An 18,290-nucleotide genomic window follows, 5' to 3' on the forward strand; every position below is an offset into this window, starting at 1 on the left:
CATCATAATACGCATATCAAATAGAACTCAAAGAACCTGTTAACAGAAGGTAGGATCCATGCAAAGAATTGGAACTGAAATGCCTTAGGGTACAAATGTCCTTAAATAGAATTTTTACATGGAAAATAATGTAAGCCAAACATTGCGTTCCCAGCTTGGGTACATGTAGTTTCCAAAGGCACAATTTGGCCCATGAAGGCTGTGAATGGTTTTGTCAGTCTTTCGATTTGTTTCTGTAGCTTTTTGCCAGGTGGGCAAACAGACCACAGAAACAGGAGCATGCTGAAAGGCCCTCTAACATTAAGCTTGCTGTATAACGCCAGTTCTGAGCGATCTGACAGATAAAAACAAACAAACAAAAAGAAATGAACTTTCTCCTATCTCGAAACCAAACTGAAAAGTTGTGTTTTAAAAAATATATTTCAGATTCTTATTGGAGGAAATATTTCTGGTAATACAGTCTTGGAGGATGATTTCACAACTCTGGACAGTAGGAAATGGCTGCTTCACCCCGGAGGCACCAAGATGCCTGTGTGTGGCTCTACTGGTGATGCCCTAGTCTTCATCGAAAAGGCCAGCACCCGTTATGTGGTCACCACAGACATTGCTGTGAATGAGGATTCATTCCTACAGATAGATTTTGCCGCCTCCTGCTCGGTCACAGACTCTTGTTATGGTAAGTATTCCCTTTCCAGGTAGAGGGACAGAGAAGTGTAAATGGGCATCCAAGGCTGCCTCTGTCAAAGGACTATACTACACCTCCAAGAAGTCTGTAAGTAAAACACAAGTGTGCTTTCAGTCAAAACCTAACTGCATTCTTGAAAATGCTGTGTGTAAATTGAGTTTTAGACGTTTATTTTTTAAAACCTCAGAATGTGAGCTTATTTTTAAGCATATGTCCATGAAGACTTCTTTTATAAACAATAGCCCCCAATTTATCTCCGTTTATAAATCTGGATTTTTTAAGGATCATATTTACAGAATAAAGGGCTCTCGTCATATAGAGAATGTCAGAATAAGCGATAGGATTTACACATACATTTGTATTTACATGGGTTTTAATTCATAGGGCTTTAGATTAGTCCAGTTATTGTCTCCTTTCCATCTCCCAGGAATCATGAAATTTTGTTGTTCCTATTTTGTCTGATACTTTCTGCCACCGTGGGTCATAGCATATTCTAAACCACCGTGATTGTGACCAGTTTGCATCTTCTAGGTTATGCATACCTTACACACGCGTGCACGCGCGCGCACACACACACAGAGACACACACACACGAGCCTATCTTAGGAGCTATAAAAACTGACATCTCTGCATACTTGGACCCTTCACTGGAATTTGCAGATCTGTCAGATTCTGGGGACCTTCGGGTTTTTCACCACCCAGTATCACTATTCTTCCAAGAGATCCAAACTAGAATGTTCACACTAGAATGTTTTAGATTCTTGCGGTCCAAAATCTGGAGAACTTCGTTACTTCCAAGGTCCTGCAAAATCCAGATTTTTCATATTTCCATTAGTCTGAATTTAATGGACAGATCTAAGAAGGAAGCCCAGAAGAACTCTTTCTACTTCAGACTCAATCAGTCAACAGTAAACTAGTCAGTAAAGGTGGAACTTGGAAAAGTATAAGGTACACAGCCTGTCTTCACTAGGTACAGTCTAGTTGAGGGGATACTTCAGAAAGTGAGTCCAATAAATGACTAAATCCAGTGCTGTATGGAGTGGTACTAATGCAAAATGTAATGAGAGTTCAGCCGAGGAAGAGATAATCAATGGATGGCCAGTCCAAGAAGTTTGGGAAGATTTCACAAAGAAGCTAAGTCCCAAGTGGGCATTGATGGTTGGAGTGAATCTGAAGGGTGAATGGGGAAGAGAGGACACCCCAGGCTGGGCTGGCAGCATAAAGCGGGGATTCTCCTGGTCCATGGGTAAACCATGAGCAGACCAGCCTGAACAGATAATATTTGCATCCAACGGAGGAGAGTAGAGTGCTAATTTTGAAAATAGATAGGGACTTCAGGGTCCTAGACACCCACTCCTTCATTAGCATAGGAAGTCAGCTAGAGACCAGGGAGGTGAGTTATGACATGGTCAGCATGCAGCAGAACCAGGACTGAAACTCTGCCTTCATAAGCCCAGTCACATGTGCTTTCTTCTGTAGGCTGGGTAAACCTCTTGAAAAGATGGAACTGAATAAAAAAATGAAAGAGGAAAGTGGCCAAGAAGAGTTGGCAGCAAATTAAGAAGGGCATTAAAAGGCAGGCACAGGAATTTGTGCTTGACAAGGTCATGAATAAGAGGGCACAGGGCTTCCCTGGTGGCGCAGTGGTTGAGAGTCTGCCTGCCGATGCAGGGGACACGGGTTCGTGCCCCGGTCCGGGAAGATCCCACATGCCGCGGAGCGTCTGGGCCCGTGAGCCATGGCCGCTGAGCCTGCACGTCCGGAGCCTGTGCTCCGCAACAGGAGAGGCCACAACAGTGAGAGGCCCGCGTACCGCAAAAAAAAAAAAAAAAAGAGGGCACAAGTGCAGGGGAGTGGCATGGTGGGTTTTAGGGAGATTAGCCCAGGAGCCAATGAAGGTGGGTAGAGAAGAATCCCAACAAAAAAGTGTCAGTGGCTGTCTCTGTAGGAAGTGATGAAAACCTGAATTACGTGGCATGAAGAGAAAGGGCATGGATAAAACTAGTATGAGACACTGCAAACCAAAAGGAAAGAAGCAGCAAACCTCAAAACCAGGTGACATGTTGAACATAGAGGGTAAAGAAGAAAGGAGTAAAATTTCTAAAATAATTTCTAAATTCTGAACCCAGAAAACTAGTGCAAAAGCATTGTCACTGATAGCATTTGGTAGTTAAGAAGAGATGTTTATTTATGAGGGACAATGATGAGTCTTTCTCTAGTTTGGTGAAAACAGTTTTAAGTGGTGGTATCCTTTAGTGCGGAGGGCTTGCAGTGTAGAAAGCAGGAACTTTGTCTATACTGTGCATCACGGTATGCCAGCATCCAGGACAATGCCAGGCTGAATAAACATTTGCTGAATGAATAAAATCAATTTTGAGATGTAAAACTGGGAGATTTGGGCACAGAGATAACAGTTGAAGCCCAAGGAAGATAGGTGTAGAATAGAAGGCCAGAAATGGAGTCTGGAAAGATGCCCATAGCTGGGCTAGTTAGCACAGAAGTCAGAGGGAAATAAGACAGGAGATTCAGAATAATGTCCTTTAAACGAAAGGAAAGTTTCAAGAACCAGGGAGTCATCAATAATGTCCAAGGCTGTAGGGAGGGCAAGAACAATGAAGACTGAGACAGGCCATTGTATTTAACTAGAAAAGGCCACCAGGAAACTTAGGCCACCAGGACCAGTGAGTGGTCCCACGCTGGCTGCATGGGAGAATCCCCTGCGAAACTTAAAAGCTCCCAGCACCTTGGCCTGCCCCACAAGAGTGAAATCCCAATCTCTGCAGGTGGGACTTTGGCATCAGTAGTTTCTAAAGGTACCCAGGCGATTTCAGTGTGCAGCCAAGACTGAGAATCATGGTCTTAGGAAATTTCAGTAGGGAGGTATGGGCTGAAGTAGTTTATAAAGTCTTAAGAAGGGACCAGAGAGAGAAATATAAAACATAGCATATAGGTTGAATGTTTTGGAAGAAGAGAAAGGAAAGAAAGAAATCTCTTTCCATAAGACCCACAGCCTGACTTCCTGCTTTGGCACGAACTACATGGCCTTCAGCTCCCTCTTTATGCTTCTCTGATTTCCCAGTATATTCCATAACACAGCAAAGCAGGATATATAAGCAAAAGAGATTTGTCAATTTCTTTTTTTTTTTTTTTTTTTTTTTTTTGGCGGTACACGGGCCTCTCACTGTTGTGGCCTCTTCCGTTGCGGAGCACAGGCTCCGGATGCACAGGCTCAGTGGCCATGGCTCACGGGCCCAGCCGCTCCATGGCATGTGGGATGTGGGATCTTTCCGGACCGGGGCACGAACCCGTGTCCCCTGCATTGGCAGGCGGACTCTCAACCACTGCGCCACCAGGGAAGCCCGATTTGTCAATTTCTTAGGAGTTTCACCTATACCAGAGAAAGTTTGGCATAAGTTGGTCAGGATCCCTATAGAATGCTTAAATTTTGAGAAGGCTGCTCAATATTTTTAACTATTTAAAAAGTAGTCATTATAACATATGGTTATTACGTTCTGTATTTGTATGTTAACCTTTAAATAAACAGACAAAATATAGTTATTATAATACATAAATTATATCTAATTTATATAATGTATTTATACAATATATATCCTATAACTATTAGATTAAATAATAAATATATATAAATTATAACTATTATTATTATTGCTTTAACTGCATGTGAAGCAATAGATTTGTTAGAATTGTTCTGAAAATTTCGCAATTAAAGAAGTGCTTCAGGAAAATTTACTTTATGTTTCACTTGATCATATCCCCTTAACAGAAAAATTATTTTAATATGGAAAGTTAAAAATAATCACTAGTAATATACAGAGGAAAAAATAAAACCAGGAAATACATTTGGGGAAAATCAAATGATATTTGATTGAAATTAAAACATATGAAAACGTAAGTAATTATGGTTCCTGGATCTGCAGATATGTATTTCTAACCAGAATAATGCTTCCTGTTTCAGCTATTGAGTTGGAATACTCAGTAGACCTTGGACTGTCATGGCACCCATTGGTAAGGGACTGTCTGCCTACCAATGTTGAATGCAATCGCTATCACCTGCAGCGGATCCTGGTGTCAGATACTTTCAACAAATGGACCAGAATTATTCTGCCTCTCCCACCTTACACCAGGTATGGATGTTTCTGCATGTAGTGAACCCGAATGTGATATAATTTGGCATGTCCAATTTCAGCACAGTAAGTTTAAATTAGTTACATGAGATTTTGTTACTTGTTGATGATATTGCTATGCATGAATTATTAAAGCGACCTTAATACGTAAAAAAGAAACCAGTTTTTGTGGTGACATTGTCCTGTGTTTTCCCTAAATCCAGGCCTTTTCTGACTTTTAACTCTAATATTTTTTTAAATGGCATATGAAAGGAAACAGTGGCCAGCTCAGTGAGCTTCTCCAACTTAAGTCACTAGGCCAAGAACAAGTCTTAATGGATTTAAATGGAGTCTATTTTCTGTCAGTCAGACTATTGTAAATATAGCAGTGAGTGGTATCATATAAACGGATGTAGCATAAAAATGTGTATTAAAATTACTGTCTGCTTTTGAAATTTTATTTTGAACAGTATCTTGAGAATTATCACCTGGAATGTTCTTTTATGTGAGAAACAATTGTAAATACTCCTTCATTGTGTCTTTAAGAAATGACAGTGTCTTAATAAAACTGCCTGGTAGATGCTGGTAGAGAAGTTAAGTCTAAACTATCTGTGTATTTGCGCTCCTGCTTGAGTAGAGCAGAGAACTCACCTTGCCTAGTGGGATAGTGTTACATGCCTCTCTCTCTTTTCACCATCTAAGTAGAAAATGGTAATCAGTTGCTGCCGTTAAGAAAGAAGCAAAGCCAGCAATGCCATCTGTGGAACGGGAGTTATAGTTTGGGCTCATTATTGTTCTCTCACCTCCCCACAAATGAAGAATGAATAAATCTTCCTAGCAAATGATCGTAAAATTCAGCCGTTCATCTAGGACTTAACTTCTCCTGGGATTATCATAAATGGGATGGGTTCACCTACTAACAGCCTAGGGCTCCTGTACAATTGCTGGCTCAGGGGTGCGAGACTATATCAACTGTCAGCAGAGTTGCCAAGTTTAAATGAGATACGTGAGATTTTGTTGCTCGTTAAAGGTATTGCCATGCATGAATTATTAAGCCGATCTTAATAAGTAAAATAGAAAAAAAAAAACTCTATTAAGGTGGTAGTCTTTTAAGTCATTATGAATTCTGTGAATTATTACCCAGCAACATGGTAGCATTTTGCAAACAAACGACATTCTAAGATATACTCCTGCTCATTATTATGCCCTTGAGTCTTTTACTCAAGAAAAATAATTAATCCTCATCTTTTAATCTATCTTTTGTCTCTTACACATACCCATAAAAATTTTGACCCTTTCAAATGATATTTTAAAAATTTGATGAGCATGCATTTCATCTTGTAATCATATTGAAAATATGCAGTTTGTTTATTATATTACCCTCAAAGTTCATGTTGTACAATGGTCTTAAAGGCAACACTGCTTTATAACAAGGCCCTTTGGGTAATTCAGAAAGAAACGAGCATGGCTGGAACCCAAGCCAGACCCCCTTCTAACTGTGCTTTGCCATGCGCCAAAGATCATTAGAACAATGTACCAGACTCAGAGCATTTTGCCTCAAACTCAAGATAGCTAATCTATACTATATCTGCTCTTTCATCCAGTTGCTTTTTAAATGCGGTGCTTCCTTATTCTGAGTTGAACTTACTGCCTCAACATCTGTAAAATACTGGGACATCAGTGTTTATGTCATCTGCCAGGACAGAATTGAGGATTTTAGTTTGTAGTTCTTCACTATAAACAAACCTGATGCTGACAACTTAAAGCTATGAGCTAAGTAGGAATTAGGAGTGACTGTGACAATGTGCCAGTTGTAGTTTGTCCACTCACTTATCATGTGACCACAGAGCTAGGCTCCCAGTATTGTTGGCACAGTGGTGGAAACAGTCACCCGAGGTTGGGTGTCCACAAACTGACATCAAACCATTAACCAAACTGAAATGACTAGTAGTCATCAGTAGTGATTATTCATGCATTAAGCCGTTCATTAAACAAGTATTTTTTAAGTATTTCATTATTACCTAGGTCCGTGTGAGAGGCTGAACTTAGCCCCGCCTCAAGGAACTTTTTGTCTAGTGCGGGAGAGAGGTATTAACCAGAAATCACTAGTAATCAGAGAAGTAAATATGAAATTCAACTCTGATAAGTGATGGAGGATACTTGCATGGTGCTAAGAGATTATACATCATAGAGAGATTTGCCTTGGTCAAGAAGGTCAAGGAACACTTTCTTGAGAAAATAATTGTAGTGTGATGTGAAGGAAGGATACGAGTTAACTAGGAGAAGGGGAAGGGGAAGGGTGTTCCAGGTAAAGATAACACCCTGTAGTAGGAGGAAGCAGGCATATTTGAGATGCTGATAGAATGGATCAGACACCAAGAGAGAAAGTGGAGTGAGGTGTAAGATGGTGTCAGACCATGGAGAGTCGGTCATACTAAAGATTTAGGGGTTTGTTGGACTTCCCTGGTGGTGCAGTGATAAAGAATCCACCTGCCAATGCAGGGGACATAGTTTCGAGCCCAGGAAGATCCCACATGCCATGGAGCAGCTAAGCCTGTGTGCCACAACTACTGAGCCTGCTCTCTAGAGCCCGTGAGGCACAAACAAAGGAAGCCCGCGCACCTAGAGCCCGTGCTCTGCAGCAAGAGAAGCCACTGCAATGAGAAGCCCGCGCACCACAACGAAGAGTAGACCCCGCTCGCCACAACTAGAGAAAGCCCGTGTGCAGCAACGAAGATACAACACAGCCAAAAATCAATTAATTAATTTTAAAAAAAGATTTAGGGGTTTGTTATATGGATGCTGGAAGCCTGCTAAAATGCTTGGGGATGGGGAGACATGATCAGATTTGCATTCAGAAAAGCTTATTCTAACTGGAGAACAAATTGGGGAGGATAAGAGTAGATGTAAGGAGGCCCTTAAAGAGACAGTGACTGCTGGTAGCTTAGACTAAGATGTGGCAGACATGAAGAGAAGTGAAGAAGTTCAAGAGAGATGGAGGCAATAAAATTGAGCTTAATGATGAAATGCATGTGGGACAGTGAAGGAAGGGGCAATGTTGAAGATGACTCCCTGGTCTCTGAGTTGCAAAACTGAACGGATGCTGGTGCTTTTCATCAGGAAAGCACCAGTGAGACTAAACACAAGATACGTCACACTGTGCTCCAGACATTGCTCTGTTGAAACCTAAATAAATTGGGGTAGATAGAATCGTAGTCTCTAATCCTCCCCATTTACACTGGTGAAGTTAGATCTTCGTGAAAGAAAGAAAGAAAAGAAAAAGACCAGAAAGTATTGCAGTTTAGTGGAGGGCTCCCACTTTTCAGCCCTGTGAGCTTCTAAGCAAGTCATTTCACGTCCCTAAGCTTAAGTTTCCTTATCTGAAAAATGAAGATATTTTTTACCATATAAAAAGCTAATCAATGTGCCTGGAAGTGTTTGGGACATTGTAAACATTTACTGAAATGTAAGTCGTTTTTACTTTTATGAGTTAACTACATAATCACATTTGTTAACCATAGCTCAAGTGTATTACCAGACTTCAGTCAGACTAAGAAGTCGTCCTCAGTTAACTTAACAAGAGTGAGCCCATAGTAATGGTAGGACGCTATCTTAAGTTTCTGCCCTGGAGGAGGTTACAATCTGATTATGGGAAAATAAACAACTTAAAAATAATACATGCTGAGTAAAATTTAGAGCTTCACTGAGGAATGGGCTGGAAATGCTGTAGGTATTGAGAGATGGGAGACAGTGTTGAATGCCAGAGTTAGGGATTCGGGAAAAGATGGACCCTGGCCTCAAAGGATGGCTAGGACTTAGGTGGGTAAGGAAAAGAACATCCTAAATTAGGGGAACAATGTGAACAGGGCATGTGAGTCTGGGAGAAGCACAGAGGTTGCTGATTAAAGAGGGAGCTTGTATCTGTACGTTATGGGAAGTTGTTTGTTAGCAGAGTTGGGGTAATTTATAGTAAGCATTGAAGCAAGGCAAAGGGGTTTAGACTTGTAGGGAAAATGAACTATGGTGAGTTTTGAGCTGAGACTAATTCTTCCAAGAAAAAAAATTGGGAGAAAAGAGAGACTCAAGTAGGAGAAAGACAAAGGCATTGTGATAATGACTGTACATAGTAACAAGGATCTGGGGTACAGCTAACGTGAGGGGGATGAAGTAGATATTATAGGACATTTCAGAGAAAGAATTGATAAAACTCAGTCACTAACTTCTTCTCCCTTGCACACATCAAAAGATGACTTTAAAGTTTGAAGCTTGAGAAAGTGGTGAGAAGAAGAGAGGAGTGAGCTGAAGCTGATTCCAGGAGGGACAGTACAGCAGATTTAATCAAAAGATGCTGAATTAAATGTGATGGAAATATCCTTTTGACAGAGCTATGAAGACTGGAGCCCAGGGGAAGATAATAAACCTTGAAGGCGTGAACATAGAGGTCATAGGCAATGCTATAAAACTGCAGCAGCTCTCCAGAGGAGAGCATTTAAAAAGAAAGGATCCCTAAATTTAATAGCAGAATGAGTGGAAATAGCTATTAGAGGAACCAGGAGGATGCAGTCAAGGAGGAAGGAGAATCAGAATAAAGTGGTATCCAAAAGCCAAGTGAAAATAGAATATCAAGCAGGGATAGATCAAATCAGTGACAAATGCTACATAGGGTCAAGAAGAAGAAAGTTTCACAATAAATTTACTAGAGTTTTCAATAAGGAGATAGTCAATGACCTTCAAAAGAACAGTTTCAGTGAGATACTGGAAATAAATACAGCTTGTCTGGTGCCAGAGCCCATGGGCTTAACCACTGTATTAGTACTACATCTTTATTGCTTGCCTAAGAGATATGGTCCGAGAAGAAACAGAAAGGGAGGATGCCAGGCGTTCTTGAGAAAGGCTGAAAAAAATAGGAAGATGCCAAAATCAATTTCATAGCCCCTACTCTGAATATGCCTTCTTCTCCTCAGAGAAGAGGTCTTAACCCCAGACCTAAAAATAAAAGGTGACTCAAGTGGCATCGTTCTTGAAATGTCACCTGAGAACCAGAGTGAGTCAGTGGAAGGGCAGGTAACCCAAATCCACCAAGAAAGGTGGGGTGTGGGAGCTGCCACTGGAAGGCTCAGGTGTGACTTGGCTATTTAAAGTCACAGTTTGAAAATGACCCATTCTCTTCTACTGGCCCTAATGACCTGGCTGATACCACTGTCTTTAAAGATTAACTACTACACTTTGGAAGCCAGGTGGTTTTAGCCGCAGCACAGAAGCTATTCCATGTGTGCAGGAAGTTTAAAGGAATGGTGATAAGCTCAAGAAGGGGGAAAAAGATTGTGGAAGGACTGGAGTGATGGAATGGGGTTGGAGGAGTCTGTACCTTTTGGCAGGTAAACAAATTTAGAGTAGGAGGATATTTTTCAATGATATTCCCAACTACTGTAACTGCAAAGAAAAGGTCTTATTCTAAGAAAACCAAGTAACTAAACATAATATTATTGGGTTAATCATGGAGAAATAGTCAAGGGAATTACAAGTTCTTTTTTTTTTTAGCCATTTATTTAATTAACAAAAGGAGAGAAAGAAAAACACATTCCAAAGTTAAAATGCTGATGAATGACAGAAAATTCACACTGAATCACCAGCTTCTCTGTTGTATAATGTTGTCTTTTTTTTTTAACATCTTTATTGGAGTATAAATGCTTTACAATGTTGTGTTAGCTTCTGCTGTATAACAAAGTGAATCAGCTTTACATATACATATATCTCCATATACCCTCCCTCTTGCGTCTCCCTCCCACCCTCCCTATCCCACCCCTCTAGGTGGTCCCAAAGCACTGAGCTGATCTCCCTGTGCTATGCAGCTACATCCCGCTAGCTGTCTGTTTTACATTTGGTAGTGTATATATGTCCATGCCACTCTCTCACTTGGTCCCAGCTTACCCTTCCCCCTCCCTGTGTCCTCAAGTCCATTCTCTACATCTGTGTCTTTATTCCTGTCCTGCCCCTAGGTTTTTTTTTTTTATTCCGTATATATGTGTTAGTATACGGTATTTGTTTTCCTCTTTCTGACTTACTTCACTCTGTATGACAGATTCTAGGTCCATCCACCTCACTACAAATAACTCAATTTCGTTTCTTTTTATGGCTAACATTCCATTGTATATATGTGCCACATCTTCTTTATCCATTCATCCGTCGATGGACACTTAGGTTGCTTCCATGTCCTGGCTATTGTAAATAGAGCTGCAATGAACATTGTGGTACATGACCCTTTTTTGAATTATGGTCTTCTCAGGGTATATGCCCAGTAGTGGGATTGCTGGGTCATATGGTAGTTCTATTTTTAATTTTTTAAGGAACTTCCATACTGTTCTCCATAGTGGCTGTATCAATTTACATTCCCACCAACAGTGCAAGAGGGTTCCCTTTTCTCCACACCCTCTCCAGCATTTATTGTTTGTAGATTTTTTTTGGTGATGGCCATTTTGACTGGTGTGAGATGATACCTCACAGTAGTTTTGATTTGCATTTTTCTAATGATTAATGATGTTGAGCATTCTTTCATGTGTTTGTTGGCAATCTGTATATCTTCTTTGGAGAAATGTCTATTTAGTTCTTCTGCCCATTTTTGGATTGGGTTACTTGTTTTTTTGATATTGAGCTGCATGAGCTGCTTGTATATTTTGGAGATTAATCCTTTGTCAGTTGCTTCGTTTGCAAATATTCTCTCCCATTCTGAGGGTTGTCGTTTCATCTTGTTTATGGTTTCCTTTGCTGTGCAAAAGCTTTTAAGTTTCATTAGGTCCCATTAATTTATTTTTGTCTTTATTTCCATTTCTCAAGGAGGTGGGTCAAAAAGAATCTTGCTGTGATTTATGTCATTGAGTGTTCTTCCTATGTTTTCCTCTAAGAGTTTTATAGTGTCTGGCCTTACATTTAGGTCTTTAATCCATTTTGAGTTTATTTTTGTGTATGGTGTTAGGGAGTGTTCTAATTTCATTCTTTCACATGTAGCTGTCCAGTTTTCCCAGCACCACTTATTGAAGAGGCTGTCTTTTCTCCATTGTATATTCTTGCCTCCTTTATCAAAGATAAGGTGACCATATGTGCGTGGGTTTATCTCTGGGCTTTTTATCCTGTTTTTGTTTTTGCTTTATCCTATATTTCTGTTTTTGTGCCAGTACTATACTGTCTTGATTACTGTAGCTTTGTAGTATAGCCTGAACTCAGCCTGATTCCTCCAGCTCCACTTTTCTTTCTCAAGATCGCTTTGGCTATTTGGGGTCTTTTGTGTTTCCATACAAATTGTGAAATTTTTTTGTTCTAGTTCTGTGAAAAATGCCATTGCTGTTTGATAGGGATTGCATTGAATCTGTAGATTGTTTTGGGTAGTATACTCATTTTCACAATGTTGATTCTTCCCATCCAAGAACATGGTATATCTCTCCATCTGTTTGTATCGTCTTTAATTTCTTTCATCACTGTCTTACAGTTTTCTGCCTAGAGGTCTTTTGTCTCCTTTGGTAGGTTTATTCCTAGGTATTTTATTCTATTTGTTGCAGTGTTAAATGGGAGTGTTTCCTTAATTTCTCTTTTAGATTTTTCATCATTAGTGTATAGGAATGCAAGAGATTTCTGTGCATTAATTTTGTATCCTGCTACTTTACCAAATTCATTGATTAGCTCTAGTAGTTTTCTGGTAGCATCTTTAGGATTTCTATGTATAGTATCATGTCATCTGTAAACAGTGACAGTTTTACTTCTTCTTTTCTGATTTGTATTCCTTTTTTTGGGGGGGTGGTGTGGACCATGGTTTTTTGTTTGTTTTTTTATTTTTATTTTTTAACATCTTCATTGGAGTGTAACTGCTTTACAATGGTGTATTCCTTTTATTTCTTTTTCTTCTCTCACTGCTGTGACTAAAACTTCCAAAACTATGTTGAATAATAGCAGTGAGAGTGGGCAACCTTGTCTTGTTTCTGATCTTAGTGGAAATGGTTTCAGTTTTTCACCACTGAGAATGATGTTGGCTGTGGGTTTGTCATATATGGCCTATATTGTGTTGAGGTAGTTCCCCTCTATGCCTACATTCTGGAGAGTTTTTATCATAAATGGGTGTTGAGTTTTGTTAAAAGCTTTTTCTGCATCTATTGAGATGATCATATGGTTTTTATCCTTCAGTTTGTTTATATGGTTTATCACACTGATTGATTTGTATATTGAAGAATCCTTGCATTCCTGGGATAAACCCCACTTGTCATGGTGTATGATCCTTTAAATGTGCTGCTAGATTCTGTTTGCTAGTATTTTGTTGAGGATTTTTACATCTATGTTCATCAGTGATATTCGCCTGTAGTTTTCTTTTTTTGTGACATCTTTGTCTGGTGTTGGTATCAGGGTGATGGTGGCCTTGTAGAATGAGTTTGGGAGTGTTCCTCCCTCTGCTATATTTTGGAAGAGTTTGAGAAGGATAGGTGTTAACTCTTCTCTAAATATTTGATCACATTCACCTGTAGAGCTAACAGGTCCTGGGCTTTTGTTTGTTGGAAGATTTTTAATCACAGTTCCAATTTAATTACTTATGATTGGTGTGTTCATATTTTCTATTTCTTCCTGGTTCAGTCTTGGAAGGTTGTGCTTTTCTAAGAATTTGTCCATTTCTTCCAGGTTGTCCATTTTATTGGCATGTAGTTGCTTGTAGTAATCTCTCAGGATCCTTTGTATTTCTGCAGTATCAGTTGTTAATTCTCCTTTTTCATTTCTATTTCTGTTGATTCGAGTCTTCTCCCTTTTTTTCTTGATGAGTCTGGCTTATAGTTTTATCAATTTTGTTTATCGTCTCAAAGAACCAGCTTTTAGTTTTATTGACCTTTGCTATTGTTTCCTTCATTTCTTTTTCATTTATTTCTGATCTGATCCTTATGCTTTCTTTCCTTCTGCTGACTTCGGGGTTTTTTGTTTGTTTCTCTAATTGCTTTAGGTGTAAGGTTAGGTTGTTTATTTGAGATTTTTCTTGTTTCTTGAGGTAGGATTGTATTGCTATAAACTTCCCTCTTAGAACTGCTTTTGCTGCATCCCATAGGTTTGGGGTCGTTGTGTTTTCATTGCCATTTGTTTCTAGGTATTTTTTGATTTCCTCTTTGAGTTCTTCAGTGATCTCTTGGTTATTTAGTAGTGTATTGTTTACCTCCATGTGTTTGTATTTTTTAATTTTTTTTACTGTAATTGATATCTACTCTCATAGTGTTATGGTCGGAAAAGATACTTGATACAATTTCAATTTTCTTAAATTTACTAAGGCTTGATTTGTGACCCAAGATATGATCTATCCTGGAGAATGTTCCATGAGCACTTAAGAAGAAAGTTTATTCTGTTGTTTTGGGATGGAATGTCCTATAAATATCAATTAAGTCCATCTTGTTTAATGTATCATATAAAGCTTGTGTTTCCTTATTTATTTTCATGATCTGTCCATTGGTGAAAGTAGGGTGTTGAAGTCTCCTACTATGATTATGTTACTGTCGACTTCCCCTTTTATGGCTGTTAGTATTTGTCTTATGTATTGAGGTGCTCCTATGTTGGGTGCATAAATATTTACAATTGTTATATTGTCTTCTTGGATTGATCCCTTGATCATTATGTAGTGTCCTTCTTTGTCTCTTGTAATAGTCTTTATTTTAAAGTCTCTTTTGTCAGATATGAGAATTGCTACTCCAGCTTTCTTTTGATTTCCATTTGCATGGAATATCTTTTTCCATCCCCTCACTTTCAGTCTGTATGTGTCCCTAGGTGTTAAGTGAGTCTCCTGTAAACAGCGTATATACAGGTCTTGTTTTTGTATCCATTCAGCCAGTCTGTGTCTTTTGGTTGGAGCATTTAATCCATTTGCATTTAAGGTAATTATCGACATGTATGTTCCTGTTACCATTTTCTTAATTGTCTTGGGTTTCTTTTTGTAGGTCTTTTCCTTCTCTTGTGTTTCCTGCCTACAGAAGTTCCTTTAGCATTTGTTGTAAAGCTAGTTTGGTGGTGCTGAAGTCTCTTAACTTTTGCTTGTCTGTAAAGGTTTTAATTTCTCCATCAAATCTGAATGAGATCCTGGCTGGGTAGGGTAATCTTGTAGGTTTTTCCCTTTCATCACTTTAAATATGTCATGCCACTCCTTTCTGCACCTTTCTGGCTTGCAGAGTTTCTGCTGAAAGATCAGCTGTTAACCTTCTGGGGATTCCCGTATATGTTATTTGTTGCTTTTCCCTTGCTGCTTTTAATATTTTTTCTTTGTATTTAATTTTTGATAGTTTGATTAATATGTGTCTTGGCGTGTTTCTCCTTGGATTTTCCTGTATGGGACTCTCTACGCTTCCTGGACTTGCTTGACTATTTCCATTCCCATGTTATGGAAGTTTTCCACTATAATCTCTTCAGTATTTTCTCAGACACTTTCTTTTTCTCTTCTTCTTCTGGGACCCCTATAATTTGAATATGTTGGTGCATTTAGTGTTGTCCCAGAGGTCTCTGAGACTGTTCTCAATTCTTTTCATTCTTTTTTCTTTATTCTGCTCTGCGGTAGTTATTTCCACTATTTTATCTTCCAGGTCACTTATCCGTTCTTCTGCCTCAGTTATTCTGCTACTGATTTCATTTTTAATTTCATTTATTGTGTTGTTCATCATTGTTTGTTTGCTCTTTAGTTCTTCTAGGTCCTTGTTAAATGTTTCTTGTATTTTCTCCATTCTGTTTCCAAGATTTTTGATCATCTTTACTATCATTACTCTGAATTCTTTTTCAGGTAGACTGCCTATTTCCTCTTCATTTATTTGGTCTGGTGGGTTTTTACCTTGCTCCTTCATCTGCTGCGTGTTTCTCTGTCTTCTTATTTTATTTAACTTACTGTGTTTGGGGTCTCCTTTTCACAGGCTGCAGGTTTGTAGTTCCCATTGTTCTTGGTGTCTGCCCCCAGTGGGTGAGGCTGCTTCAGTGTCTTGTGTATGCTTCCTGGTGGAGGGGACTGGTGTCTGTGTTCTGGTGGGTGGGGCTGGATCTTGTCTTTCTGGTGGGTAGGGTCACCTCATGCTAGGCAGCTCTGCCATCTCCCAACTGCTAGGAAGATCCCCCCCGCCTTTAACAGTCATCAAATCACTGCCCTCTCCACCACTGACCCCCAGCCCCTGCCCGACCACTCTCAAGACGTCTCCTATTTGATTCTTTCTGGCCACCTTTATTGCTGCCAATTAAACATTCTTTCAGTAAAGGTTTATGAAGCCCCATCTATAGGAGTCACCAACAGTAAAATGGTAAGTAAGGAGAATAATCCAACAGAGGAAACTATGCATAAATAGGCACTTTTATTAAAACATGATAAGAGCTTTAATAAAAGGTGATGGATTTGTCAGAATGGCCATCATCAAAAAGTCTACAAATAATAAATGCTGGAGAGGATGTGGAGAAAAGGGAACCCTCCTACATTGTCGGTCGGAATATAAATTGGTGCAGCCACTATGGAGAACAGTATGGAGTTTCCTTAAAGAACTAGAAACAGAGCTACCATGTGATCCAGCAATCCCACTCCTGGGCATATATCTGGAAAAGACAAAAACTCTAATTCAAAAAGATACGTGCACCCTAATGTTCATAGCAGCACTGTTAAAATAGCCAAGGCATGGAAGCAACCTAAATGCTCATCGACACATGAATAGATGAAGAAGATGTGAGATATAGATATATATATATATATATATATATACACACACACACAATAGGATATTACTCAGCCATAAAGAAGAATGAAATAATGCCATTTGTAGCAACATGGATGGACCAGAAGATTATCATACTAAGTGAAATATGTCAGAAAGAGAAAGACAAATATCATATGGTATCACTTATATGTGGAATCTTAAAAAATGATACAAATGAACTTATTTACAAAACAGAAATAAACTCACAGACATAGAAAACAAATTTATGGTTATCAAAGGGAAAGGGAGGGGGGAGAGATAAATTAGGAATTTGGGAGTAACAGATACACAGTACTATATATAAAATAGATTTTAAAAAGTACCTACTGGGGCTTCTCTGGTGGCGCAGTGGTTGAGAGTCCGCCTGCTGATGCAGGGGACACGGGTTCATGCCCCGGTCCAGGAAGATCCCACATGCCGTGCAGCGGCTGGGCCTGTGAGCCATGGCGACTGGGCCTGCACGTCCAGAGCCTGTGCTCCGCAACGGGAGAGGCCACAACAGTGAGAGGACCACGTACCGCAAAAAAAAAAAAAAAAAGTACCTACTGTATAGCACAGGAAACTGTAGTCAATATCTTATAATAAACTATAATGGGAAAGAATATGAAAAAGAACATATAAGATGTTACAGAAAAGCCCAAACGAATTTTTTTGCCAACCCTATATATATATATAAAACTGAATATATGTATATAAACTGAATCACTTTGCTGTACACGTGAAACGTATATCAACTATACTTCAATTTAAAAAATTTTAAAGGTAATGGAGCATATATAAAATATTAGGGGAACAAGGAAATCTTATTACTTGCCCACTATCTATGCACACTGAAGATATAAAACAGTATTCCTTGAAGGAATACAGAGATATTTCCTGCCCTTCAGAAACATATAATCTATAGGACAGAATAAGTATGTAAGTGTTGACTTGTTATTAAAATCCAAGTCATGATGTCCTATGGGAAATACGATATTCCACTATGTTATTTATAAGATGTTGCTGCATGTACCAGGCATAGCTATTAATAAACTTAGTCATTAAAAATTAACTGATGAGCAGAGCACTGAGTTACACAACCACAGCGGGGGCATCTTCATATTCCTTACTCTGAGAATACCAGCTCACTGCACCTTAGAGCACCTACTAAGGGCTAGGTGCTGTACACTGAGTGTACAATGTTAAACAAAAAGAGATTAACCCTCCTCCCTTACAACTTTTCTGAGGAAGAGACAGACATTTAAGAAATACATATGCAGGGCTTCCGGGTGGCGCAGTGGTTGAGAGTACGCCTGCCGATGCAGGGGACACGGGTTCGTGCCCCGGTCCCGGAGGATCCCACAGCCGCTCCGCGGCATGTGGGGGGGACCATGGCCGCCGGGCCCGGGGGTCTGGGGCCCGGGCCCCCAAAAGGGAAGGGCCCAAAAAAGGGAGGGCCCCGGTATTGAAAAAAAAAAAAAAAAAGAAAAAAAAAGAAATACATATGTAAATAAATATATGACTAAAGTTGTGATAAATACTATGAAAGGAAAAGAACCATTTGCTATGGAAGAAGTGTAGTTTTTAAAGGGATCTGAAAGAATATTTCTCTGTGAAGACCTGACATTCCCTCTGAGACCTGAAGGACACACAGAGGTTAACCGGGCAGAAAGGAATAACATGTCAGCAGAAGGCAGGAAAGAGTTGGAGGAGCTTCAGGAGCTGAGAGGAGGAGCCGGGCTCCAGAAGGGAGGCTGAGGGACCAGAGGAGAG

General features: G+C 39.6%; 1 protein-coding gene across 2 annotated transcripts in view; it reads left to right on the forward strand.

Moving 5' to 3' along the window:
* Positions 1–18,290, forward strand: part of RELN (reelin) — a 519,854-nt gene that overhangs the window by 459,462 nt on the left and 42,102 nt on the right. For both annotated transcript variants that reach the window (XM_029233992.1, XM_029233993.1), the window contains exons 45-46: positions 427–676; positions 4,662–4,830. In XM_029233992.1, coding sequence (XP_029089825.1) covers positions 427–676; positions 4,662–4,830 — 419 coding nt within the window. The remainder of the gene's footprint in view (positions 1–426; positions 677–4,661; positions 4,831–18,290) is intronic.

The sequence above is a fragment of the Monodon monoceros genome, unplaced genomic scaffold (assembly GCF_005190385.1).
Source record: "Monodon monoceros isolate NGI ecotype Baffin Bay Population unplaced genomic scaffold, NGI_Narwhal_1 Super_Scaffold_2, whole genome shotgun sequence".
NCBI classification, from domain to species: Eukaryota; Metazoa; Chordata; class Mammalia; order Artiodactyla; family Monodontidae; genus Monodon; species Monodon monoceros.